This window comes from Anomalospiza imberbis, chromosome 7 (assembly GCF_031753505.1).
Source record: "Anomalospiza imberbis isolate Cuckoo-Finch-1a 21T00152 chromosome 7, ASM3175350v1, whole genome shotgun sequence".
Taxonomy (NCBI): Eukaryota; Metazoa; Chordata; class Aves; order Passeriformes; family Viduidae; genus Anomalospiza; species Anomalospiza imberbis.
The window spans coordinates 37680258-37698137 of NC_089687.1; the positions used below are offsets into that span (position 1 = coordinate 37680258).

A 17880-nucleotide genomic window follows, 5' to 3' on the forward strand; every position below is an offset into this window, starting at 1 on the left:
TAGTGAGATTTTCCTCTGTTGGAGCTTTCTGCTGCTTTCCATCATCAGGATGAGTCAAAGGAGGTGCTGAGGGTGGGTGCTGGGAGCTGTCCTCTCAGTTGGGATTTGGTGGTCTCCATCCAGAGTTCTCTGTAGAAAGTGTTCGGCTTCTTCATGGCTCTAGTTTAGGGGCAGTAATTCCCACAGAAATATTTTGTTTTCGTATTTTACAATAAAACAGTCTTTTTGATGAATGACCCCATGTTCTTATCTTTAGTTAAAAGTAACCTTTGGTGCTTGGAACTTTTGGGGGGTTTGTTTCTTTTGAGGGTGAAGAGCCAATGGTGAAGTTTGGAATATGCATGATCAGTTTAATTGCTGTTTGTTTGTGTACTTCCAGGATTGTTGCACTGATGATTTTGATTTTGACCAAGCACTCTCTCCAGTTTTGTTTTGAGCATCCTGAATTAGCATGTTGGGACAGGATTTTGTTTTCTGGGTGCTAGTAATTTTTGGTCCAAACTTTGTGCACAAACTCACTCAATTTTTATGTGCACCTGCTTGAAATCTGAGCAAAACAAGGAGAAAACTTGTCCTCCTCCCTTTTTGAGAGTGGGGGTGGCACTCAAACATGTCATTGTTGTCTCCAGCAGGCATGGGGTGACTTGCAGGCTGCTCATAAGCATGATCACTGGTCTGTGATCCTTAAAACATTGGACCAAAAGGATTTTACCCTGATGAGCCAGAGATGTTATGCTGTTACAGGCTTGGATGGGATATTGTATGTGAAGATGAGTTTTCCATCCTGAAAGATGGTGGGTGTAGGAGAAAGGGTCATGGAGCACTGGGAAAGGTTGGGGCTGAAAGCCTTTGGAGCCTGACAGCCACTGCTCCATCAAACCCAAGGCCTGATCTGTTCGCTGACCATCCTGTTTCCATGTCTCCATATTTATTTTCCTCAATGAAACATCCCCCCCCCCCTTTTTTTCCCTCTGCTCTTTCCAATTATGCCATGTGCTCAGGCATCTCCCAAGGCCAGGAGGCATCTGCTTAGACCTGAAATCCTGGATGGCTCCCGTTGCCAGCAGTGTCCAGGGAGGGCTCCAAGCCTCAGTTTCCTTTGCCTCAGTTCTCCCTGCAGTCTCTGCTGCATACAGGAATTTCTCCTGGGTTAGCATGAGTGTCGTGGGTTGCTGAATAAGTGTCCTCATGTCCCTTTTCTGCACTAGAGAGGATCAGAACCTTTGGATGCAGCCTGCATTGGAAATAGTTTGTGGAATCACGGAATCGCCAGAGCTGGAAGGGATCCACAAGGATCACGAAGTCCAACCCCACAGACACCAACAGTCCCACCCTGGGCATCCCTGGGAGTGGTGTTCAAACACTCCTGGAGCTCTGGCAGCCTCTGCCCATTCCCTGGGGAACCTGGGCAGTGCCCAGCATCCTCTGGGGGAAGAACCTTTTCCTGAGATCCATCCTAAGCCTCCCCAGAATCATCACTTGCGTGGAACAGCCTTATTTAGCTCGTGTGCTAGCCAAGCATGGGGCTGAAAGGCAATCCGTGCTCTTTGCTTCCCATCACATACGGTTTGTTCCCTCCTGGAAGGAGGGAAGCCTTTTCTTCCCATGGCGTCTCATTAGCTTGAACATCATGTCCTGTGAGCGTGTGGGCAGGAGCAGGAGCCTTGTTTGAAGCTGTGGAAGAGCCAGGCTATCTTTCAGCTGGATTTCTTCCTGACAGTTTATTCATCCGGAGAGAAGGGAAAATTAAGCAGGCTACTGAAGCTTCTCTCCTGCCTTGAAAATGTGCTTCTCCTCTCTCTCACTGCTGACAATTGCAGATAATTTCAAGGTGCTTTCCCCACCCCCCCCCCTCCCTTGCTTCATTCTTGTATCAGCAATCAGTTTTGAAAAACCTGCTGGAACATTTGGATCAAAGGGGCATTGTGTCTGTGGATTTGTGGCTCTCCAGTGGGGATCCGTGTGTTCTGAATAGTGGGTGATTGGGGAGTGGCTGGGTGCCAGCAGCACCTCTCCTGCTGAATGCTGAGGGAGTCGTGGGGAGTTGGCTTTTTTTACTGTGCTGAAGTTCACAGGACCTGTCTCAGCAGATTAAACACCTCACTTTGATAACGCTGATCTCCTGGAGAAACATTTAACTGGGAGGGTGGAATCCTGCTTTTATCCTGTTCGCCTCCCAAGAAGGATGGAAAATTTTATCCGCCTCTGTTAAAAGGCTCCGTTACAACTTAAAACCAGAAGAACCCAGCACCACACGGGGAACCGGAGCATTTTGCAGAATGGCTGTGGAAAGAGCCTGTTGGTTGAACATAATATTCCAGAGTGAAGTTAAATGCTTGGACTATGCTAATTTCTTGAGGACAGTCACCTTTTCAGATGGATTGCACCCTGCAGATGGTGGCAGATTGTGCCCTCCTCCACTCCTGCCAGGAGCGTGTGCTCACTGACAGAATCAAAGCAGCAAAAGGATGAAGCTCTCCAGAAGAGTTGATGAATCTCTTGCCTTTAAAATTGAAGTGCTTTGTGCCAGGGAAAATATCTATGAATATATTTATAGTCATGAACAGTGGAGTCTCAGCTCCTTCGTTGCAAGTGGGAAAATTGCTGTTCCACCAAGTCTGTGAAAGTGGAATCTACTTTTAGATGCTTTGAAATGGGAGTCTGTTTTTTTTTTTTTTTATCTGGGATTTAAAAATATCTGAAGTCCAAATTTTAGAAATCTGTACATAATTGACATGAAGATGATATATACAGACAATCTAAAGCTGGTGGAAAACGGCAGGTATTATGGAATCACAGAGTCCCAGAGGGGTGTGGGTGGGAAGGGACCTTAAAGCTCATCCAGTCCCATCCCCTGCAGGGACACCTTCCACTATCCCAGGCTGCTCCAAGCCCTGTCCAACCTGGCCTTGGACACTTCCAGGGATCCAGGGGCAGCCCCAGCTGCTCTGGGCACCCTGTGCCAGGGCCTGCCCACCCTCCCAGGGAACAATTCCTGCCCAAGATCCCATCCATCTCTGCCCTCTGGCAGTGGGAGCCATTCCCTGTGTCCTGTCCCTCCATGCCTTGTCCCCAGTCCCTCTCCAGCTCTCCTGGAGCCCCTTTAAGGCTCTGCAAGGGGCTCCGAGCTCTTCCCTGGAGCCTTCTCTTCTCTTCCCCACCTCTCCCAGATTGGCTTCAGAGCAGAGGGGCTCCAGCCCTTGTGATGAGGAAGTTGTGTCCGGAACAGGTAGACAGAGATGTTTTTCCTGCTGCCTGATGTTGGTCCTGGTGGCTCTCTGTGGATTAAGGCTGGGATAAGGGGGACGTGCTGTGCTAAGTGCCAGGCTGATCCTGCAGGCAGCACCTCACCTGGGACTGATGGAACATCAGGACACGGTGCATCCTGCAGATCCCACCTTGAGTCTCGCAGTGCCCTGGGGAGCCCTGAGCTGTGTGTTGGGGTTTGCTCTGCACTGGGCAGGAGGAGGTGTTGGGTGGCCGCCAGCAGAGTCCTTCTGTCATCGTCCACAGGAGAGAGCCTGAAATAGAGCCGGGTCTGGGACACAGCCCCGTGCCTGGGAATGTCACTCCAGGGGCGGTGCCTGCCAGGGGAAACCAGAGCTCAGCCTTTCCTGACGGACCCTGGAGAGGCCAAACGGGCTGGGGCCGCCCGGGAGCAGAGCACCCAGGGGCTGCCCTGCGGCTCCTGCCCCTCTGGAATGGTCCGGACACTCCACTGCTCCGTGGGCCCCCACACCTCTGTGGGAGCCTGCTTGCCAGGTGCGTGTGGGGTGGTGGGTGGGAGCAGGTGTGCTCCTTGGGTTTCATCTCTCCTGAGCCATCCTCGGTGTCCAAGGTGCCACAGGTGATCTGCATGTTGTTACTTTAGGTGTGTGCTTGAGCTTAGCCCTAATTGTACCTGGCTTTCCGTAGTTACTGCCTATGGACCAAATGAGCTGATTTCAAAACCAGCTACAGTAAAATGGAATGAAAACCAGCATTAAATATGTGGGGGTTTTTTCACTTGGAAGAAAAAATAGGCATAAAAAATGTTGCATACCTTCTCTTCCTTTAAGATGTTTTATTTTTCCTTCCCTGCATTCTTTGTTGGGGGCAGTGGAAATGCTGGCTGTGGGGGGTTCTGGCTTTCCTTGCCCGAAGGGGAAGGGAAGCAAATCTCCTGGAATGGGCAGCTCCTCCTTCTTGCTGTAATTATGCCAGGGAGCGTTAACCTCTTTGATGGAGCGGGTGGGTTACTCCGAGCCTCTGCTCTCTTGCATTTGCATGTAAAGGATTATTTTATTCCTGTGGATTTCCAAAGTGACACATCTCCTCAGTTTTGTGTGGATGAAGTCATCAGAGTCTGATGAGGAGGCTGAAGATTGTCATGTTTAGGAGGAGTTGCTTTATCCTCCCACTGCAAAGAATTAAGGAAAATAATGGCATAGGAAGTGGAACACAATGCTTCCAGCGTTTAGCATTTGAGAAGTGGCGTCTTGTCATTTGGATATCAGTCTGTCAACACCTTGAGGACCACAGCTTCCTGTTTAAATGCTTCTTAGGTATTTTGGCTTCTAGGATAACTTCCTAGTAATAAATTAAATGTTGCTTTTTGTGTTAACAGCTGCTGAGCATTAGAGTCCCAAGAGGGTTTGGGTTGGAAGAGACCTTCAAGACCATGCAGTTCCAAGCCTCTGCCATGGCCAGGGTGCCACTCACTAGATCAGGTGGCTCAGAGCTCCAACCAGCCCAGCCTTGACCTTTTTTTATTTTTCCTTTTATGCTTTTACCTTGATGTTAACCGAACTGTGACCTGCTGGATTTATCTTTACAAGGTCCAGGGTAGGAGAGCAATACCAAGCTCTTGTAAATATTGCACCCGGGTATCTTCGGATTCTTCTGAGGTATTTGTGTGGATTCTAACGGAAAAGAAAGCTTGAACCTCATCCTGGTTCTCTCTAGCAAGGTGCTGGGTGCTGGGGTGGGCTCCTGCCTTTGGTGGAAGCCCCCCACTGACATCAGGACTCTGGAGCAATCAGGATTGTCAGGAGCATGAGGGGGGTTTGCTATTCCAGATGTACCAGCCTCTTCCAGAACTGAGGAAGCCACCAGCCTGACCTACTTTCTACTGCATCCAAAGCAAGGAGTCAGAACGAAGGCAAATTAAATATATATACACCAGACCATCCTGGTGATGGTGATGCATGATGTCACCCACTGGCAAGGCAAGATGGCTCACTTCAATATTAGCTGTAGTTGTAATAATCCTAATAATTAAAGAATTACCCCATATGAACGGGATTGGATTAACTTTCATCTAAACGGGTGTTTTGGTAACTCTGAGAGATCTGTCTCTTTTTCACTTGTCTCCTCTCCTCCTGTTCCCCGTTCTGCCCCTGTGTGGCTGCAGCGTTTTTATTTTTACCATCCACCTTTAAAGTAGGAGTAAATAGTGCTTAATTCCAGCTTTGCTTCCATGGAGTTCCACCGGCCGGGCGAGGTGCTGGCTTTTTACAGCAGTCGCAGTCGGTTCCAGTTGAAGCCATAATTGGTATTTCGGCCTGATAGCTGCTGTAAATCTCTGAGAAGGGAAGAGAAGGATGCTCTCATTTTGTTAGGCTGCCTCTCTTTCGGATGCAGAGTGCATCTTCCAGCTCTCTGGGCTAATTAAAATGCCATTACAGTACATGTGGTGCTACAATACAGTCTAGGGAGACTTCCAAAAATAGATCCTTGAGTGCAGACAAATTAGATAGGAAATATGCACTGAGCATTTTCTCATAGGTTTAAAGAGAAATAATCCATTTGCTGTCCTAATTGCTTTCTTGTAAATGTTGAAAGATTTTCCCCCCCGTCTGTAAATTTCAAGTGAGCAGACAAATAAATAACGCATCCATGATAATTAGCGTTCTCATTACTAATATTGTAACTTGTCACACTCGATTGATATGCAAGTCAGGATGTTCCAGTGGCCTGTGCTTAACGGTCAGGGGTGGAGATTTTTTATTCCTCAGCCAGCCTGTTTTAGCTGCCTGGTATCCCAAGGCTCCAAGGGCAGTGCATGATCTGGATTTTAAATTCAGCCAAACACTCGAGCAGAGCCACCCACGGACCCTCCCCAGATCCTGCCAGGAAGTGCGCAGAGAAATCCTGTTTGCACATTGTCCTTCCCCCCAGCCCAGCTCGGGTACAGAATGCAAGGTGCTTTTTATAGCGAGCTAGCCTGTGGATACTGAGAGCAGGGGGGAAAGAAACCCCACCTTCCTGTGCCTGGAGGAGATCCATGGAATTGCTGTGGGCTGACACGTGTAACGGAGACAGGCACACAACTGCTGGGCAGTGCCAGGACCAGCCAGGAGCTCTTGTGCGCTGCAGCCCGGGCCTCTCTGTCAGCAGCCTGATGGAAAGGGATGAGGCTTGTGCTGGCTCGTAGAATCCCAGAATGATGTGGGGCCTCAAAGCTCATCCCATTCCACCCCCTGCCACTGTCCCAGGGTGCTCCAAGCCCCATCCAGCCTGGCCTGGGACGCTTCCAGGGATCTAGGGGCAGCCACAGCTTCTCTGGGCACCCTGTGCCAGGGCCTGCCCACTCTCTGAGTAAGTTCCCTGTCTGCTCAGAAGCCCCGGGTTGCAGTTGTGCAGTGAGGTGCTGTCCAGAATATTTATGAGCAAAGGAAACACAAGTTAGTTGAGTGGTGTCAAACTCACAGTGTTAGCAGAAAACTGCTCATCCTGAGAGGTATCTCTGGGCCACTCTGTTGTCTTCCCTCAATGGAGAACAGGCTGATGCTGGCAAAACTAAGTTCTGCAGCCCCTCTGTCTCATTTTTAAAAATCATCTCTCTAAGGTTTCTCCTTGGTTGCCCACAGTTCATCTTCAGGTGTTGAAGCTAAAGCTGTGGCCACCGAGGCTGCCGTGTCCCCAAGGGATGGCCTTGCACGTGCCCCTTTTGGCACATCCAGGAGGGAACTTGGATCCTCTGCATTGTCACTGAATGTGGAGTGCTGGGTTTTGGAAAATCCTTTGGCTTTTCCTTCTTCTGGCTTTGCTTGGCCAGGTATTTCCCATTTTTAGTTGTACTTTCTTCTATCATTATCACAGCGGGAAGGTTTCACTCTTTTGTCACTGCATCTCCCATCTATTTTTTTTTAGCTTTAATTCTGCATTTCAAGCTCCAAAGGGACAAATCTGAGTCAGTAATGCTGATTTTCTCTTCCTCTTGCTCCTGCCTTTCTCCCTGTCTCTCCTAAAGTTTTACTTCTATGCCTCTGTAGAACTTCTCCTCTACTCTGAAGTGTCCTTTAAAGATAATTTTTAGTTGCTCATTGCTTTGCTCCAGGAATTCAGGTAGGCCAGGGTGATTTGCATCAGGTTGAAAGATCTGAATAAATGGAAAACTATTTAAATAACCTCTTCGTTCCCAGTTCTGCCCTGCATTTTTAAGCTCATCAGAGTTAATTATAGTCAGGCTGCTTGCAGTTTTCTTTAAGACCTCATTGAATGTTTCAGCCTTCAATTTCTCTTCATTTCTTGTCTTTTTTAAGTGGAGAAGTTGTATTTCCTTGTCTTCATCTGGTGTGGTTTTGCCCTGGATGGACTTAATGATCTCAGAGGTCTTTTCCAATCTTGACAATTCTCTGGTTCTGTGAAATAGTTCATCTTGCTGCTTCATCTTTTCCAAGGGTTTTTATCTGTCATGTTTCTGGTTTATTCTGGACTGAACTTATAAATATTTTGCCTTTGTTTTGCTATTTTCCAACTTCTTTAAAACCTGCAAACTCAGCTATTTCCAAACCTGTCCTGGCTATATTTTCTGAATAACTTAAACACCTCTTTGGAACAGATTAAGATAAAAACCAAAGTGTTCAAGTTTCCTTCAGTGAATTATAGCTTCATCTTGTTAACGAATGAGTAGAAATGCCCATCTGGAAACTAAGCTACGCTAAATGTTCCCTGACTCGAGCCATGAATCAGCCAGGCTGGTGTCTGCTTCCCTCCAGGCTCTGTGGACAGAGCACTTTGTCGTAGAGTTTTGGGGAAATCATCAGATTGATTCATAGAGAACCAATTTGAGAGGATGTTTTCTTGCCAGTTCTGTTTAGTAGCTTAGGACCAATTTGGCCAGCAGAGAGCTGAGCTGGGGAATATTTTGTAGCTTGTCTGGGCTGTCTCAGTATTCAAACCAGGGTTTGTGGCTTGTGAGGAGAGTCAAGCCCTGATTGCATGGCTTGACCTCTTTGCAGTGCTCTAGAAGCTCCACGTCCTTGTGCTGAGGGGGGACTCAGAGATTTAGAGCTTTATTTTCTGTTTTTTATTTTATTTTATTTTATTTTATGGAGCTTTATTTGGACAGCAAAGACAGAACCTTGGTCTTGGATAGCTCAGTTTTGCTTCAAGTGTTTCAGGTGTCAGTGTTTTAAAAGATCTTCCTGAATGTTCTGCTCTGATTAATCTAATACTCATTTTGAAACTAAGATTGCAAAGCCTTGGTTTGTGGGTTTGGGTTTTTTTTTTTTTTTAATGACTGGAGAAATTAATGTACTTTATTTCTTAGAATTAAGCAAGTCTTAAAAATCCCCCAAATTGACCTGGATTTGTTTCACAGAGCACCTGGGTGCTGCTACAGGTCTCTGTTTTGTCCATGGGTTCTTCTCCTATGAGGGAACATCTTTATCTGAAACTGCCCAGCAGAGAAGCTGAACATCCTGAAAATCCTCCCCAGGAAAACTAGGAATTCTCCTGGGCTGTGCTCTCCACTGACTCTGGAGCACCTGATGGCTTGATTATATTTAAAACAGAGATGTTTTGCTCTTCCTCTTCCATCTGGTTATGGTCACTGGAGGTGAACCCAGGCAAGACATGGGGAAGTCCCCAGCTGTGCTTTCTCTCCAGAAAAACAGAGAAAGCAGGGAGAAGAAAACAAATATTAACATTTTTCTAACACTGTCCTTTGCCTGAGAGAGATGGGGTGGCTTCTTTGATGTCTCCAGACAGGGTTTGGCTTGATCCTATCAGAGCTGCAGCACGGAAAGGGGTTGGAAGGGAAAAGTGAGACAGACTGGCAAAGGTGGAACAAATAGGTTTGTGATAAATTTTCTGTGTCCCAGGGTTCATAATTACACTGAAAACATAATTTAGCATTTTTTGCTTTGGCTTTTCTGGGAGGGGAATGGGCGACTAGAAACTCAGGTGTGGCAGTCTCCAACACTGGTTGTTCTATTTAACTCTACCTGGATGCAAGATACAATCTTGGAAATATTTTAAATAGGGAACTGCTTCAGCAAGATGGATTTGTGCATCTCATTTACAAAGTATGTTTTTAATGCCTTTCTGAAATCTAAACTTATGCAAAATGGGGCTTGTTATGCATGTCTCTGCATTTTAATCTCCTGCAGTGATTTGTCAGTTTTCCTTAACGTCTCCCTGGCATATTCCAGCCATTCCTCAACTTTGCTCCGTGGGGCTGCATCTCTGTCTTAGCTCAGTTCCCCCAGCAAGGAAGGAGTCACAGTTTTCTCTGGTAAGGTTTGTGAGCTGACATGCCTATTTCCTCGGCCTGGGATCAGCAGCAGTTGTGGACTTAAAGACCAGGAAACCCTGAGTGTAATTCGGGATAGAGTCTTCTTTATTTTCTGCTTTAGCTGTCCTGGGAATGTTCTCATTTCCATTGATTTGTGCTACTTGTGTTTCTGCTCTGCATCAATAATTGGTTACTGATTTTTTTTTTTTTTTTCTGCTTGGAATGGTTAAAAATAGCTCAGCTACCCAAAGTGTTGATGTGATTTTATTTTCTTTTTCCCTCCTCTTTCCAGATGGGCTTTCTGGCAGAGATCAGCCAGTGGAGCTGTTGAATCCACCTCGAGTGAACCACATGCCCAGCTCTGGTAAGGAAAAAACCTCCTATTAAACCTCATTCCTGTTCTAGGGTGTGCAGGAAAACGTTCTGCAGCTCTGCCTTGTGAGTAGGAGAGCAGAATGCAAATGCAGAGTGCTGGAACAGAGTCTGTTAGGACTTGCACACCTCTGCTTTCCCAGGCTGGGAGAGTGGGATTTGGGAAAGGAGCACAGCAGCCCTGGCAGTCTTGCAGGGGGCTGAGGGGAGCCCAGCCTGGTGGGACATGCTTGGTTTGCCTTAGAAAGGAGAGGACAGGAGAGCAAAGCAGCATCTGAAGGAGTCCCTTCCCAGCCCAGAAGGAGGTTTTGGAGCCGCTGCTCTCATCAGGGAGAAGGAACAGGGAGCCAAGGCTGGGCTGATCAAAGTGTGTCACGCTGGGCTCTGGGCTGTTTGCTGTTCTACCTCTTCTAATGATCCTGCCACGGCATCTCCTGGGGCTTGGCCTCCTGCTCCTCATCCTGGCTGCTCCTTGCCGAGCTGGGAGAGCTCTTTGAGCTCCGGGCTGCAGCTCTACAAGTGACGGAAACCAAGGTTCTGCTCCCAGTACATGGAATTCTGTGGCAAACAATCTGCTGCTGGCTTTTGTGTTTCCCCCTTCTCTCTCCCGGTACAAGCAGATTTTTTTTACCGGGGGTGATAGGATATAGCAAACATTATCTGCTCTTCAGGGAGCAGCTCAGATCTTCCAAACCTCCAACTTCCCCTTCTCTGTTGCCTTCCAAAATGCCCTCAGGCCCTTTTCTGTTAAGGATGAGATCTCGCAGAAGATCTGAGCACTTCTGGTAGTGCCAGTTGGAAAGATGTAAACGAAGTTTATTCAAAACAACTTTGGTACACTGGGAGGGGGAAAAAATAAAAGTGGGCTGCGACCTAACCTAAATTTTTGTGGACTTGAATGCCTGTTTGGAGAAGGAAACTTTCAAGAAGGTAGAGTTGTTGCACTGGGGGAAAAAAGGAAGAGATGGTTGTTTACCAGGCACGGGTGTTGGGCTTTGGATTCTGAGAAATCCCTCTCCCACCGTATGCTCCCAAACGTGTCTGTCAGGTAAGGGAGGTTCTATTTTCATAACCCTCAGAGGGATTCTCATTTTAAAGGCACTGTGGTAGCACAGGTCAACTTACAGGTTTTACTGTCCACCTCAGTGGTGAGCCGGGTTGGGTTCTGTGGCTCTGTGGATCATTGGCCAGGAATTGTGAAAGGGATGGGTTTGAATCTTCTATCCCTTTATTTTGGTGTTGATTTTGTTTGCTGGTTAAGTTTAATGTTTCCTTTTGAGGTATGTCAGGTCAAAGGCTGGTGGTGGTTGAGAGCTTGGGGTACTTGATGGCAGAGTCTGTGCTGGCTGCTTTTTCCCAGGTGAAATGAAGCAGTTTGCTGGAGCCATGCAGGGAGTTCTTGCTGTTTGGACTCCATTTTGGGTATTTTTAACAGCTCACCTCTGCGCTTTTGGGAAAACAGTGAGGCAGGGATCCCTGGGGAGCTGTGCTGGTGTGAAGTGGGTGGGATGAGAGATGGGCAGCGCCGCCTCTTTGTCAAATGGTTCTCCCAGTAACTGAGCTGTGGGAATGGAAATCAGGCTTGGAGAGCTGGGGGTGCTCACCTGCACAAGAGAAGGCTCCAGGGACACCTCAGAGCCCCTTGCAGGGGCTAAAGGGGCTCCAGGAGAGCTGGAGAGGGACTGGGGACAAGGCACGGAGGGACAGGACACAGGGAATGGCTCCCACTGCCAGAGGGCAGGGATGGATGGGATATTGGGAAGAAACTGTTCCCTGGGAGGTGCTGGCACAGTTTTTAGAGCAGCTGTGGCTGCCCCTGGATCCCTGGCAGTGCCCAAGGCCAGGTTGGACACTGGGGCTTGGAGCAGCCTGGGACAGTGGAAGGTGTCCCTGCCATGGCAGGGGTGGCACTGGATAAGCTTGAAGATCCCTTGCAACTCAACCCATTCTGGGATTGCCGTATCTGGCTTTTATCATTTTTGTCTTTAGGAGTTTGCTGCAGATCTTCCTGAGAGAAGAAAGGAGAAGTAACACCAAGCATTACTCTGGAAAAACAAGTTGTGTGTGAGATTGTCGGGTGGTGTTCCAAGTCTCAGGCATGACTGAAACAATGGTGTTAAAAACAGCATCAGGAAAAAAAAAAATTGCTTGATTGTGTCTTGGGATATTTTGTTTAAAACATTCTCCTGCCCTGGTCAGGGTAAGGTTGAATAAACTTGAGTGGTCGATGAGCTTTTATGCTGCATTTCTATTTCAGATAAAATCACTGCGGAGTGCTTGTAGGAAACCAAAATGTTTTTCTCTTCACCACGAACCAAGTGAAGGAGAGGTTTGACCCTTGTTAGTTGTTTTTCTCTGATGTGAAATGGTGAGAAAGTTCTAAAAATCTTCCTTCCTGCAGAACATTTCAACTCCAAACCAAGAAATGTTTACAGCAATTTTATGAAATGGTTTTTAGGAATGAATTTGGTTGAATAGAACTGAGTTCACTCATCAGCAGTGAAAATTATATCTATCTTTTTTTCTGTATAAATTAAGGATTAATTGAAGGAAGGGAAACATTTTCCATTTTCAAAGACGTGTCACCCGTAATTGGCGCGTCTGAATTTCTGAGGTGCTCGCAGAAGTACAACAGGAGAAAGCCCCCAGAGCCCACATCCTGCTCTGGAGTGCAGTAATCATCATTGGTTAACTCTGCCTGCTCTGCCTCGGGCTCCCGAGGATCGCTGCGCCTTTGGCCCGGGGAAGGAAACGGAATAAATTAACTTTATTGAGCAACCTTGCTTCCCTTATTTTTTTAATATTTTTTTTTTTTTTAATAATCAGAGCCTGGTGAGGCCCTAGTACAGATTTCCCAGAGAAGCTGTGGCAGCCCCTGGATCCCTGGAAGGGTCCAAGGCCAGGCTGGACAGGGCTTGGAGCAGCCTGGGACACTGGAAGGTGTCCCTGCCTGTGGAAAGGGGCTGGAAAGGCATGAGGTCTCTTCCAACACAGAGCATTAAGTGGGAGATTTCAGCTCCTTGCTGCTTTTTCTCCATGCTAGAGCTAATTCTCCACTCTCGCTTCCACAGTCATTTGCAAAAATAATAATGTTGATGTATGTAGGAGTCAATGGTTTGTACGAGCCTCTGGACTAATATTGTCCCTTGGTTTTGCAGTCAGAGATTAATCCCTGTCTGTGAGGGGAAAATGTGAGGTTTTGTCGTGCCCCAGAAGTAGCTACCCCTCAGAAAGGCTTTCCTTTAGTGTTAAAAAGATCCTGATATATAATATGGAGATGTACATGAAGCCTGGGATAGGGGAGAAACCCATCCAAACCCCGCCAATTATCATCAGAAGTGAGTTCTGGCAAAAACCCTTCTGATGTTACAAAGTACACTGAGCAGATTCAACCCTGTCCCCTCGTGAGGTTATTGAAAAGCTGCAGCTCTTATTGTCAGCCTTGGTGTGACAGTTTTGCCACCATTTAGAGGCTCTGGTGTAAGATAAGATTCCCAGAGGAGCTGTGGCTGCCCCTGGATCCCTGGAAGTGTCCAAGGCCAGGCTTGGAGCAGCCTGGGCTAGTGGAAGGTGTTCCTGCTCATGGCAATGGGTGGGTTTGAGTCCCTTCTCACCCAAACCATTCCATGATTCCAAGGTAGCAGAGAAACTGCAGCTTAAAGCCTTGAGAGTTAAAATCAGCTCAAGGTTGTATTTCCTGCAGTACTTATGATTTATTAATATTTGTCTTTAATTTCCAGCCCTGAGCTAAATGGACAAACTGTAGCCCGTGCGGTGACAACCAAAGGAGTGTTTCACCTGCTGGAGGCACTCCTGAAGCCCAGCTCCAGAGCCATTCCCCAGCAAGGAAAGCCCTGCACAGCCATTTCAGCCAACTCCCTGGTTTCCACAGAGGATTTGCTGAATTGTTGTGCTTCTATTAAAAGCCCTTTGCAGTCAGCAAATTTGGGGTTATTTATGCAGGAGAGGGAAGGGAACTGCCACATCTAGAGCAGAGGAGCAGGGAAGCTCAAGCTTCAGAACCTCCTTTCTGGACTAATGCTGTTCCCAAACTCATGTTCTGTTGGTCATGGGATAATTTAATGACCTTCTAGCTCTGCCTTAGCGCTTTGTGCATGTGCAGGGGTGTATGGAAGAGGGATGAGCTTTTTGGCCACCTCTGCCTGAACTTCAGCATTCCATTCCACATGGAATTAAGCCACTTCTCTAGCCAAGCTGAGAATCAGAGAATCACAGACTTGTTTGGGTTGGAAAGGACCTTAAAACCCATCTTGTCCCATGGGTAGGGATACCTTTCACTATCCCAGGTTACTCCAAGCCCTGTCCAACCTGATCTTGGGCACTTCCAGGGATGGGCAGTCCTGAACTAATCTGATGCTGGAGCCTAGAATGTGAATATCCTGATCCCTGTGGGTTGGGAAGAACAGGAGCCCACAGCTCCCCCAACTCTGCTTTGTTGTCTTTTGTCTCAGAAAACGTATTTATCTGTCGTGATTTATCTGTCTCCTTTCTTACCCATGAGGAAATGGTTATCAATTGGAAGAGCTGGCATGAATTATAAATGATTATCCCTCTCTTAACAGCTGAAAGCAGCACTTAAATGTGAAGCTCTTGAATGCAGCGCTGGTTTCCTGGATGAAAGGCAGGAAAGTTTGCTCTGCTGCAAGCTCCAGCTTGCTGGTTTTCTTTCTTCTTCCCTCACCTTGCTTAGTTCATTAATTCACACCGATCAGCTCTGGAATTCACTGGATTCTCTTAGTCCTGACTCTTCACCAAATGTTATTTTCAAAAATAAGAATTCTTACCGATTCCCTAGCACAGCAAAGGTTGTTTTGTGCTTTTCATTTATATAAAAGCAGGTGATGAAGGGAAGAGCCTTTGGATGCTAGAACTTTGTGAAGAAAACGTGGGGAAGGAGGAGATGGCAGGATGCGAGCAGGCGTGGAGGGGCTCCCTTAGAGGGTTATTCAGGAATTTGTTCCCATTGCCTCTAGCTTTGCTAAAAATAACAGTAATGTGTGGTGAATGAAAAGTGATAAATGTTTCTTGGAAATAGATCATGGATTGAGGCCTTCCTTGGGGAAAAAATTCCATGTGCCTCAGATGGGATCTTGGAGGCCGTGTCTTGTCTGCCATGTGTGTTTGCAGCCTGGGTGTTTTAGCTGGGTTTGCAGCCTCAGAGGGGTAATCGGGGTGAGATCTCTGTTGTTTTGCTTTGATTTCATTCTCAGTCCCTTCCCTTTTTGTAGGTAACACTCGTCCTGGGCCTGCAGTGGTCCAACACACCCTGTACTCAGTTCCTTTTTCCCATCAGCTTCCCCGCACAGATGGATGCCAGCCTTGGCTGGAGGATGAGGATGGACGGTCCCGTTATTCCCAGGGGCTGTGTTTCCTTTGCCTGCCTGCCCTGTTCATGGCTGTGCCCTGCACTGCAGAGCTCCCCAGGGTGCTTTCTGCCAGAATTAACTGGAGCTAGTTTATTGCCAAAGGGGAAAGAGCAGCCACCTGCGTTCCCAGGATTTTAGGAATTCCTCTTCTAGCATGACACGCGTTTATCATGATCCTGGAGGCTCTTCCCCAGTGTATATTGATTTTCGGGGCTATATTTGGCTCTGCTTTTTCTTCGGGCAGTGGAGGGAATATCAGGTGAATGTTTTGTGCAGCGATGCCTAAAATACAGCAGCAGTCTCCAGATACTTCCCTGGGGAATTGCTGATGGTTCATTAAAGAGACCTTTCCTTGTTGCCCAGGGAAGCTGTGGATTCCCCATTGCTGCAAGTGTCCAAGGCCAGGTTGGAGGGGGCTTGGAGCAGCCTGGGATAGTGGAAGGTGTCCCTGCCCAGGTGTCCCTGACAGGGCTTGGAATGGGATGGGCTTTAAGGTCCCTTCCAACCCAGACCATTCCATGATTCTGTGATTAAATATCTCCTGCTTTGGCTTAACTAATACCTTGTGATCTAAACCACTTAATCATCACTACTTTTCCATCTGTTTCTCATTCAAGGAATTGTGTCATATCAGATGATTCATTCATATTTGATTAGAGATTTCATTATAGCTGGCCTGAAGTTTTTTATGATCTAATGAAAGGCTTTGGAATCACTGATTTGGAACTGCAGTTGTAATATGCAGAATAAATGTACTGCACATTTTGATGATACTTTTCCTAGGTACTTTTTAAAGCTCTGACAGTTCTTGCCAGTGAATTGTGTACATTGAATTTTTGAAAAAAGTTTCTGGTGAAATGCAACGATTTTTTCATTGGAGAGAAGAACTCCCAAGCTACTATAGAATTTCTCCAAGTTGCATTGAATGACCAAACAGTGAAAGTTAGGTCAAAACTTGCCTTTTTTGATCCATTTATAATCCTGCTTGTAGACAGTCACACTGAAATGATTTTGATGAAGCTCTTGAAGATCCCGAGTTGTCCTGCTTGAGTGACATATGGGGAAGCTTTTTATTTTCACTGAGGACAGCCATCTACCACCTGTGTCCAGATTGTTCCTCAGATTAAGTAAACTGCTACACATTTTTTTCAATTTTTTTTTTCAAAAAACAGATGAAGTGGTTGCAGTAATGTATTTTAAAAAATATTAACGGGGGCAGAGTTGGAGCTGCTTGCCCAGGAAGTGCTGGGACTCTGACCATACAGATCTGGCCGGGCACAGGTGGGGTTTTGTCCCTCTGTTTCTGAACCCGTCCTCTGAAAAGCAGCGGGGTTTTCTGTTTGTTGCCTGCTGGCAGGAGGGGCTGGGACTCAGCAGCAGGTTAGGGAAGGTATTTGTGACGCACCCAGGGGGAAAGGGAGGGTAGCCAGCTCCTGCCTGTCCCCAGTAATCCTGGGAGCTGCTGTGCCTGTCACTTCAGCGGGACTTTCCTTAGGGCGGCGTGAGGCCTGCCCGCTCTGCCGCAGCCCAGCGTGGGTCAGAGGGGTTTTGCTGAGCTGGGCAGCAGAGGTTTGCTGGTAAAACTCAGCTCAAATCAGAAGGGAATTCCCTTCACACAACGTGCTGCAGCGCTCGGACAGGTTCCCCTCGCAAGCGTGGCTAGCTGAGCCCTGGGCTCCAGCAGCAGACTGGCTGGACACCTGGAGGCACTCAGCAGTCACAGAATCCCCGGATACCTCGGGCTGGAGGGACCTCAAAGCTCATCCCATCCCATCCCATCCCATCCCATCCCATCCCATCCCATCCCATCCCACCCCTGCCGTGGGCAGGGACACCTTCCACTAGCCCAGGTGGCTTCAAGCCTCATCCAACCTGGTCTTGGACACATCCAGGGATCCAGGGGCAGCCACAGCTGCTCTGGGAATTCCATCCCAGCCCTTCCCCACCCTCCCAGGGAAGAATTTCTCCCCAGTATCCCATCTAACCCTGCCCCTCCTTCTGCTTCATGGCTTTATAGTGGGAGCAGGATCTTGGGAGCAGCTCCCAGCTCTGTCCCTGGAGCTCAGCCAGACCATGGTGCCCAGGCTGCCACTCCAGTGGAATTGTGTGTCCGTGAGTGCATTTAACCTCACAAATCATGTTTTGGGCTTCAAAGCCAGCTCAGATGTTCCAGAGGGAATGGCTCCATGTCTCCCTGGTCCTGCCTTTGATAGTCTGTGGGGTCTGAAAAGCTGCCAGCTTTTTCTGGTGGGAAACACCAGGCCTGACCTTCAACCAAATGTTGTGCTGGCAAAATACAGCTGGAATATTATCAAAAAAATACCCCTAACCTCGGTATTAGAGGTTTGATACCATGTTTGGAGGTATCAAACATTTTTATAGATGGAAAAAATAAAATTCCTTTCACGTTCCATGTAAATCCCTGATACAAGGACTTGTATATACTTATATGTGTACATATATGTGTATATATTTGTTTAATGCTTGTATAATCTCTGTCCCAGGGATTTATCATGTCTTGAATTAGTGCTGAACAAAACTCATATCCCTCTCCCCCATCCCTGGCTGTGCCTATAACAAAGTCTCTAAAGCCTCAGGAGTTCAAAGCCCATTGGGTTA

General features: G+C 47.4%; 1 protein-coding gene and 1 long non-coding RNA gene across 13 annotated transcripts in view; one reads left to right on the top strand and one right to left on the bottom strand.

Annotated features, from left to right (window-relative positions):
- The window catches only part of LOC137477514 (uncharacterized), a 302567-nt gene that overhangs the window by 167807 nt on the left and 116880 nt on the right, over positions 1–17880 (bottom strand). The gene's annotated exons all lie outside the window — the stretch shown is intronic.
- HDAC4 (histone deacetylase 4) overlaps positions 1–17880 on the top strand; it is a 174345-nt gene that overhangs the window by 61172 nt on the left and 95293 nt on the right. For all 12 annotated transcript variants that reach the window (XM_068196697.1, XM_068196706.1, XM_068196702.1 and 9 more), the window contains one exon: positions 9795–9866. In XM_068196697.1, the coding sequence (XP_068052798.1) occupies positions 9795–9866 (72 nt within the window). The remainder of the gene's footprint in view (positions 1–9794; positions 9867–17880) is intronic.